At 49.2% G+C, this 9,445-nt stretch overlaps 1 protein-coding gene across 8 annotated transcripts in view; it reads left to right on the plus strand.

The window, feature by feature from the left end:
* Positions 1-3,574: 3,574 nt before the first annotated feature.
* The window catches only part of MED15 (mediator complex subunit 15), a 79,150-nt gene continuing 73,279 nt past the window's right edge, over positions 3,575-9,445 (plus strand). For 2 of the 8 annotated variants that reach the window (XM_032271395.1, XM_032271396.1), the window contains exon 1: positions 3,575-3,775. In XM_032271395.1, coding sequence (XP_032127286.1) covers positions 3,708-3,775 — 68 coding nt within the window. In that variant the 5' untranslated portion in view covers positions 3,575-3,707. The remainder of the gene's footprint in view (positions 3,776-9,445) is intronic. The other 6 variants (XM_032271400.1, XM_032271401.1, XM_032271397.1 and 3 more) reach the window with 4 other exon arrangements.

Below are 9,445 nucleotides of genomic sequence, written 5' to 3' on the forward strand. Positions count from 1 at the left end.
CATTTTTTTTTTTTTTTTTTTTTTGAGATGGAGTCTCGGTTTGTTGCCAGGCTGTAATGCAGTGGTGCAATCTTGGCTCACTGCAACCTCTGCCTCCCAGGTTCAAGTGATTCTCTTGTCTCAGCCTCTCAAGTAGCTGGGACTACAGGCATGCGCCACCATGCCCAGCTAAGTTTTGTATTTTTTAGTATGGATGGGGTTTCACCATGTTGGCCAGGATGATCTCAATCTCTTGACCTCATGATCTGCCCACCTTGGCCTCCCAAAGTGCTGAGATTGCAGGCGTGAGCCTCCGCGCCTGGCCCCCCATTACAGTTTTTAAACGAACAGAGAGCACAAGAAAATTTACCAAAATATTGACAATGCTGCCTCTGGATGATGGGATTCATAATGTTTGGTGCCTTCTAAAGTTTCTACCATGTATGGCTTTTAGAAACAATCACCACTCCCTACCTCCACATACATAAGTGATTGGCTCCAGGCCAAACACACCGAGGGGTTACATCTGGCTGGTGCTAGGATGGAAGCGGGGCCAGGTCACCACCTCCCAGGGACTGAGTGTCAAAGCAAGGAGGAAGATCAGAGGAGTCCCCAGGTGAGGCTGTAGGGAGATAGCCACAGGCTCAAAAGGCTTGTGCTAAGCTTTCTAAGGGGAAGCTTGATCTGCCTGGGAAGCTTCCAGCCCCTACCTCCTGCAGAGCCCAGAATGGTGTCCAGGAAATATGTGGCCATCGAGTGGGACCAGTGTTGGCATGGTGGCCTGAAGGAACCTGCAGGCTAGAGACATGCCACATGAGGGGTGAGGATCTTTCCAGAGACAAGGATCCCCAGAACATAGTGTGGGGTCCAGGTCTGGCCTCTGCATACCCTCGGCTACCTCCATCATTTATTCCTAGGGATCCAAACCATCAACATTCAGACTGGGGATCCTAGGAGGGTCTATATTGTCAAGAGAGGGCAAGTCCACTTCAGGATCAAGTTACCCGTGGGTTCCCACTTTCCCTGGTCTATCTTTCCAGGTCACCTATCCAGACTCTCACCAGGGATCACTGCCCTGGGTGCCATCAACCCAATGCAGGGACAAGTAGAAAAAGAGCTTTGGGGAAAATATCAAAGGGAGTAGTCACTCAATTTTATTGTCATGACAAACTCTTGGCAAAGTTCTGGGCCTCTCTCTGTCTGTGTTTGTGAATTATGTGTCTGTGGCTCCCTCAACCACAGTGCAGAAGGGGAGAGTTGTCCTAAGGATACTATTAACATGTTCTCTTTTTTTTTTTTTTTTGAGACAGAATTTCACTCTTGTTGCCCAGGCTGCAGTGCAATGGCATGATCTCAGCTCACTACAACCTCCACCTCCTGGGTTCAAGCGATTCTCCTGCCTCAGCCTCCTGAGCAGCTGAGATTATAGGCGCATAGCACCACGCCCAGCTACTTTTGTATTTTTAGTAGAGATGGGGTTTCACCACCTTGGTCAGGCTGGTCTAGAACTCCTGACCTCAAGTGTGAGCCACCGCACCTGGCCTAACATGTTCTCTTGATTTGGACAAGATATCCACCCTATTATTCCAAAAGCACCAGGAAATCTAACTTGCCAGAGGGCTTGACGGTGAGGACTGGCTTTGTCAATGAGGTTATGAGACCAATATTTCTCATAAATTTAATGAACATGATCTGCAGGGCCAAGAATCTAACAAAACATATCTGAAGCCCACATAGAATATAACATGCACCAGCAGTCATACTCTTAAAATGGCTCATAGGAAATATTTTATTTTTTCACTTTTTTTTTTTTTTTGAGACGGAATTTCGCTCTTTTCACCCAGGCTGGGTGCAGTGGCACGATCTTGGCTCACTGCAACTTCTGCCTCCCAGGTTCAAGCTATTCTCCTGCCTCAGCCTCCAGAGTAGCTGGGATTATAGGTGCCCACTGCCAATGCTTGGTGGCTAATTTTTGTACTTTTAGTAGAGATGGGGTTTCACCATGTTGGCCAAGTTGGTCTCGAACTCCTGACCTCAGGTGATCCACCCCCCTCAGCCTCCCAGAGTGTTGGGGCTACAGGCATGAGCCACCTCACCTGGCCTATTTTTTCACTTTTATTTATTGTTTAGAGTCAAGGTCTTGCCCTGTTTCCCAGGCTGGAATGCAGTGGCACAATCATAGCTCTCTGCAGCCTTGAACTCCTAGGCTCAAGCAATCCTTGAATCTCAGCCTCCCGAGTAGCTGGGATTACAGGCATGCACTGCCACACCTGGCTAGTAATAATAATAATAACAACAACAACAACAACACTTTGGGGCCTGGTGCAGTGGCTCATTCCTATAATCCCAACACTTTGGGAGGCCAAGGCTGGTGAATCACCTGAGGCCAGGAGTTTGAGACCAGCGTGACCAACGTGGTGAAACCCTGTCTCTACTAAAAATACAAAAATTAGCTGGTGTGGTGGCAGGCACCTGTAATCCTAGCTACTCAGGAGGCTGAGGCAGGAGAATAGCTTGAACCAGGGAGGTGGAGGTTGCAGTGAGCCGAGATCACACCATTGCACTCCAGCCTGGGGAACAAGAGCGAAATTCCATCTCAAATAATAATAATTTTGGGAGTATTAGAGCAGAAAATGTTTGAAAATGTGAACAGCTCTCACATCAACACAAGACCTGAAACCCTGTTGTCAAGAGAGGCCCCTTTGAGGAACCTGGTCACTGTCTCCTCTCCCACCCACTCCCTACCACCATAAACCTCCTGTCCGGGGCACAGTAACAAGGGGTTTACACTGCCTAGTAGGGACCTGGCACTTAGGCTTTAGTAGATGCCAGTCCACACTCTCTGAGGCCCCTATTGGTTGGTGTTCATCTGGTGCCTGTGGACCACTTGGGCTCCAGATTTTCCTCACCTCACGTGCCTCCCCAGGGGAACAGATGAAGGCCCCATAGTTCTGTTGAGACAGAACCTTTACATTCCTAAAAGTATTCTCAGGCCTCCATAACCCCTCATCCCACTTTCAGTTCGCTCACCTTCATCTATCAAGTTTGTCTAACATCTGGCCTCCAGCAACCAGCTAGGCTGAGATCACCATGAGGGAGACATGGCTGCTGGTCAAAGGGGAAAGCCCATGTCTAAAATTAATAAACGTGGTTTAGGGTCCTCACACCCCCAACCCCAAAATACAGCCATCGGTGGGATGTGAGATTCAAAAAATCAAATAGCGAAATGATGATGAGAGTCCATCTGGTCACTCTTCGGATGCGGCACTAGCAAGCAGGGAAAGCAGAGCCCAGATTACGTTGCACTGGTACAGTACCTGGCACACAGTAGGTACCCACACATATTTGATAAACACTCTCTTCCTAGCATTACTATAGATAGCTGGCAGCTTGGCTCGGCATCCCGGATGGGGTCTGGATCTAGGGTCGCAGAAAATGCAGTCGGTCAGGCGCAGCCTGCTGCGGGAGCACCTGCCCTGTCCGCCAGCTGCACTGGAAGAGGGTCGTGTGGCTCCCAGCCAGACGGAACTGTGACTGCCTCGCCTTCGGCGGGGAACTCCATTTTCCACAGGCCTGTGCGCGCGACTCCATTTCCCACAACCCCCCCTTCACTTCCGGCGCCGCCGAGGCACCGCGGACGGCTTCCGGGTTTGGGCCTGGCACTGTGGCTGAGGCGGCGGCGGTGGCCGGCGGAGAGGGTTACGGGCGGCGGGAGCTGGGGGACAGGCATGGACGTTTCAGGGCAGGAGACCGACTGGCGGAGCACCGCCTTCCGGCAGAAGCTGGTCAGTCAAATGTGAGTAGTGGTCGGGACAGGGGGCCGGGTTGCCGGGCCTTCCTCCTTCGCGTGGCGGGCGAGGCCAGGGCGGGACCCGTGAGAGAGTTAGGGCGCCGGGAGGCAGAAGGCGCCGGGGACCCGCGTGGGTCCCAGGGCGCGGGGCTCCGCTGTCTGTTTCCTCCGTTCGCGACATGGACTGCTGGTTAACTTTCCTGGGGCCGAGCTCTGCAAACCAACGAGCCCTGGGTTATGAATCATCACCCTGAGCTTTCTCATTCGTCATTTGTGTGCTTTGGATGCAGGTTTTCCTCCGCTTTTTGAACCTCACTGAATAAGGAAAGGGAGAGTGGCAGCCGCCTGTAGTGAGTTTAGCAGGGCTGGGTGCTTCACGGTTTCTCTTCCAGAAAAGCGCATCAATAGTGAGAGAAAGTGATGAGGGGAGCGCGGATGGAAGGTGAGATTGGGAAGGTAGTTGTTTGGACTGTCGGGGGTGGGACGGAGGATCTAAGGGTGACCCCCCCCCCCAAGGAATGTGGACTTTGCCAAAGGATGGCAGGAAGCCTCTGTCAGGAAGCGATCATCGTTTCTGGAGGAGGGAGTGAAGAGCTGGGGTCAGGGGCCCCGCCCAGAGGAACTCCAGCCCCTTACCACCGACTGCTTGTTTATATTAGCAGTTTTTAACTGAGCTTTCTGGCGTGTTGTGCTCGCCACAGATTTGCCCGAGACAGAGCCCCTTCCTGAGGACGGCATTGTCGGTAAAGGAACAGTCATTGTGCAGCCTTGTCAGTCTGTAATGTGTATACTGCAGGGGCTTCTTGCGAAGCGGTGGTTAACTTGTGAAGACCAGGGGCAGTCTAGTGAGTAGGTGAGAATAAATTGAATTCTAGAAAGACAAGTAGGAGTGTGAATAGCCACCATTCCAAGCTGAGGAATCAGGAAACACGAGCATTTACTGTGTGGAGGGAGGACCTTATAGGCTGAGAGTTCTGGAGCTTCAGGAGTAAGGGAGCTCAGGAGATAATGGAATGAGGGTGAGCAGGTACTATCACTTTAGTGGGGGGTGGGGAAGGTTGTGCCAAGGAGTTGAGCCTGTGTTTGACATGTGGCATTCTTTGAGGTAGTGAAATGCCAGTGTTGGAAATATCCCTAGAGTCCCTGGAGATAGATAAAGGACAAAAAAGAGAGACCAGTTAAGCCATTAAGAGAGTTTGAACGTTTAGAGGGAGTGGGGAACCTGTCCTTTTTCATCCTTGTATTCCCAGTACTAGCTCACTGCCTGCCACATTGCTCCATAAAATGGTTGTGGAATGATCTAGTCAGGCGGGAGATTATAAAGGCCAGCATTAGATAGTGATAGAAACTGAAAGAGGAAGACAGATTCCAGAGGAAGGGGGATGTAGACAATTCTTGATGACTAACTGGATGGAGGGGGGTTGGGTGTGGAGTGGTAAAGCATTGTGGAAGGAAGGAAGCCAGGCTGAATGCTGGGAAGCCTTACAGTACAGTGGAAGGAGTAGGGACTGTAGAGTTATTAGCTCTGGGCTTTGGGAAGAATAGCCTTGGGATATTTCTGGGAATGTTGCACAATCAGTGAACAGTGTTTTACTGATGCACTATAGTTATCTATAGGTGAAATCTTGAGAGAGAACTCACTTCAGGGTTCCTGCAAGAAAAGCCCCCAGGGCAAGGGTTCTTTGGGAAAGCCCAAAATTTAAGAACTGGAAGGGTAAGTTGTCATTAAAGAAAATAGGGGCAGGGGAAGTGTTAGAGGGCTGAGAGGGTGACTGAAGGTTTTATGGGTGTTGAGAGTGACTGGATATTTTATAACTTAGCTTTTATTTTGCTTCCAGGTGAATTGAGTCTTTTTTTTTTCCCCTCTGGAGATTACTGTTGTGTATTTCCTTATTGCTGCTCTAACAAATTACCACAAGTTTGGCGTCTTACAACAACACACATTTGGTCAGGGAGGTGGCTCATGCCTGTAATCCCAGCACTTTGAGAGGCTGAGGTGGGCGGAGCATGAGGTCAAGAGATTGAGACCATCCTGGCCAACATGGTGAAAGCCCGTCTCTACTAAAAATACAATATTTAGCTAAGGGTGGTGGCAGGCTCCTGTAATCCTAGCTACTTAGGAGGCTGAGGCAGGAGAATCACTTGAACCCGGGAGGCGGAGGTTGCAACGAGCCGAGATCATGCCACTGCACTCCAGCCTGGTGACAGAGCAAGACTCCGTCTCAAACCAAAAAAAAAAAAAACCCAAAAAGCACACATTTTTCATCTGATAGTTCTGTAGGTCAGAGATCCTCTGTTTAGGGCCTAACAAGGCTGAGATCAAGACGTTGGCTTACTGGAGGCCCTGGGGTGGAACCTACTTGCAAGCCCATTTATGCTATTGGACGTATTCAGTTCCTTGTGCTTGTAGGACTGAGGTGCTCTCTTTCCTTACTGGCTGTTAGCCACTAGTAAGTCTTTGTCCCCAGAAGCTCCTCCTATTCCTTCTCATGCTTTCTATGTGTGTCACTCCAGCCAGGGCCAGTTCTTCTGCCACATCTCTCTGATTTCAGCTAGAGAAACTATCCTGCTTTTCAGGGCTCTAATTAGTGCACTTGGAGAAGCCAGGATAATCTCTTTATTTTAAAGTTTGTAATTTAAATTACATCTGCAGAATTCATTTTGCCATATAATGTAGCATACTCACAGGTTTTAGGGATTAGGCACGAGAGGGGCATTCTCCTACCACAGCCGGGAGGAGCACTTTCAAAGGTTGCCTTCTCAAGGTGATGTGGGTGTGTGATGTGGGTGTTCGAAGTTCTCAGATTTGTTTTCTCTCTAGGGTTCACTTTCCCTCCAGGGTTTACTTTGAAAGTTGTGATTCTTGGTGACTTGATTTATTGTGCTCACAGGGTTAAGAAAAGATTTGCTTTAAAAATCAATTTGCATTAGAATTCTGGACATATCTTTAACTCTTAACTTGCTCCTTTGTTTTTACACTGTTGTTTAAACTTGGCCATTTTAGGAAATGCGTTGTACCCAAGTAATTTATGGTTGGTGAAGGGATAGAGGACGTATCTTGGCCAGGCACCACAGCTCACACCTGTAATCCCAGCACTGTAGAAGGTTGAGATCTGGGATTACTTGAGTCCAGGAGTTCGAGACCAGCCTATACAACATAAAATAATACAAAAATTAGCTAGGTGTGGTGGCATGCATCTGTAGTCCCACCTACTCCAGAGGCCGAGGTTGGGGGAATCGTTTGAGCCTGGGAGGTCAAGGCTGCAGTGAGCTATGATCACACCACTGCACTCCAACTTGGGCCACAGAGCGAGACCCCGTCTCCAAAAACAGAATGAATGAGACCGGGTGTGATGGCTCACGCCTGTAATCCCAGCACTTTGGGAGGCTGAGGTGGGCAGATCACGAGGTCAGGTGATTGAGACCATCCTGGCCAACATGGTGAAACCCCATTTCTACTAAATTAATACAAAAATTAGCTGGGCGTGGTGATAAGTGCCTGTAGTCCCAGCTACTTGGGAGGCTGAGGCAGGGGAATTGCTTGAACCCAGGAGGCAGAGGTTGCAGTGAGCTGAGATTGCACCACTGCGCTCCAGCTTGGCGACAGGGCGAGACTCCATCTCAGGAAAAAAAAAAAGTAGAAATCATGTTAAGTTTTGACAGAGGAGAAAGCATCTGATGGTTAGTTTTCTGTCTTTACCAAGAGCCTAGGGAACAATGCCTTAGAGCATGATCTAATATATAGTCTAGTCTCCTGGCTTCCACTGAGAGAAAGGGATTTTGAGTTGAGGCTGGCTATGACTAGACAGCCATTGCAGGGACTCTCCGATTCAGCTTCTTAGCCCTCCACTGCCTCCACCTCATCTGGGCCCATTCTGGGCTGTGTGGTCTTCTGCTCTCTTCCCAGTCCCATCCTTCTTCCCCCAACAGCACAAGTGAGGGTAAGGCCTAAAGTATAGCCACTGTCTTGCTGCAAAAGAATCAGTGACTTCTGTTAGCATTAGAATAAAACTCCAGATGTCCCATTCTCCCAGCCCCTCACCCTGACCTGGCGTAGTCACCTCTTCTCCTACCCCACCCTGTTCTCACCTCTCTGGTCTTTCAGCTTCCTGAACATTCTAAGCTCTTTTTTTTTTTTTTTTTTTTTTTGAGACAGGGTCTTGCTCTGTGACCCAGGTTAGAGTGCAGTGGCGTGATTATAGCTCACTGTGGCCTTGACCTCCCAGGCTTGAACCATCCTCCCACCTCAGCCTCTGAGTAGCTGGGGACTACAGGCACACACTACCATGCCTGACTAATTTATCTATTTTTTGTAGAGATGAGATTTCACCATGTTGTCCAGGCTGGTCTTGAACTTCTGGCTCAGGTGATCCTCCCTACTCAGCTTTCCAAAGCACTGGAATTACAGGTGTGAGCCACTGTGCCTGGCCCCCAAACTCTTTCTTTTTAACCAATTTATTATCAAGTGTTTAAGGTATTCAAAAATGAGTAGACTCCTTCTCCCCACTATATTCCTGACTAGCTCCTTCTCCTTTTAGGTGTCTGCTCAGTGTCAGATACTCAGAGGATCCGTCCCTGCTTGAGCTTGCCTAAAATGGGTCACCACCTCTGATATGTTTTTTTTTTTTTTTTTTTCTTGTTGCCCAGGCTGCAGTACAATGGCACGATCTTGGCTCACTGCAACCTCCCCCTCCTGGGTTTTAAGCGATTCTCCTGCCTTAGCCTCTCGAGTAGCTGAGATTACAGGCACGCTCCACCACGCCTGGCTAATTTTGTATTTTTAGTAGAGATGGGGTTTTTGCATGTTGGTCAGGCTGGTCTCGAACTCCTGACCTCAGGTGATCTGCCCACCTAGGCCTCCCAAAGTGCTGTGATTGCAAACGTGAGCCACCGTACCAGGCTGATATGTTTTATCTCAGCCCTTTTTAGTTTCCCATAGGACCTCAGACCTATGAAGCTTGGTATCTGGTATACAAAACACTTGTTGAAGAGTGGAAGAGTATTTTCTTGGGGGCTGTGTGAGCCACCTCTTGTATTATAGTGGCTTTCTTTCTTTCTTTATTTCTTAAGAGACAGGCTCTCGCTCTGTCACTTAGGCTGGAGTGCAGTGGTGTGATCATAGCTCACTTGCAGCCTCAAACACCTGGACTCAAGTGATTTTCCCATGCATTAGTGTTCTTTACCTGAACCGGTGTACATTGTAAAGCTCTGGTGCCCCTGCTTTCTCCACTTGTTAGCCTTTCTTGTTTTTTTTCCCTGAGACAGAGTTTTGCTCTTGTTGCCCAGGCTGGAGTGCAATGGTGCGATTTTGGCTCACTGCAACCTTCGCCTCCCAGATTCAATTGATTCTCCTGCCTCAGCCTCCCGAGTAGCTGGAATTACAGGCATGTGCCACCACGCCTGGCTAATTTTGTATTTTTAGTAGAGATGGAGTTTCTCCATGTTGGTCAGGCTGTTCTCCAACTCCTGACCTCAGGTGATCCGCCCACCTCAGCTTCCCAAAGTGCTAGGATTACAAGTTTGAGCCACCCTGCCCGGCCTAGCTTTTCTTAATCATATTCCTCATCTGTGAAATGGTAGGAGGCCAATCTGTTTCACAGGTATGGTGGAAGGGAAAAATGAAGAGACCTCTACAAGCCTTTCAGAGGTCTTGGGACTCAGTGGTGAGCTCCCTGC

Source organism: Sapajus apella, unplaced genomic scaffold (assembly GCF_009761245.1).
Source record: "Sapajus apella isolate SASKATOON/1434 unplaced genomic scaffold, GSC_monkey_1.0 scaffold231, whole genome shotgun sequence".
NCBI lineage: Eukaryota > Metazoa > Chordata > Mammalia > Primates > Cebidae > Sapajus > Sapajus apella.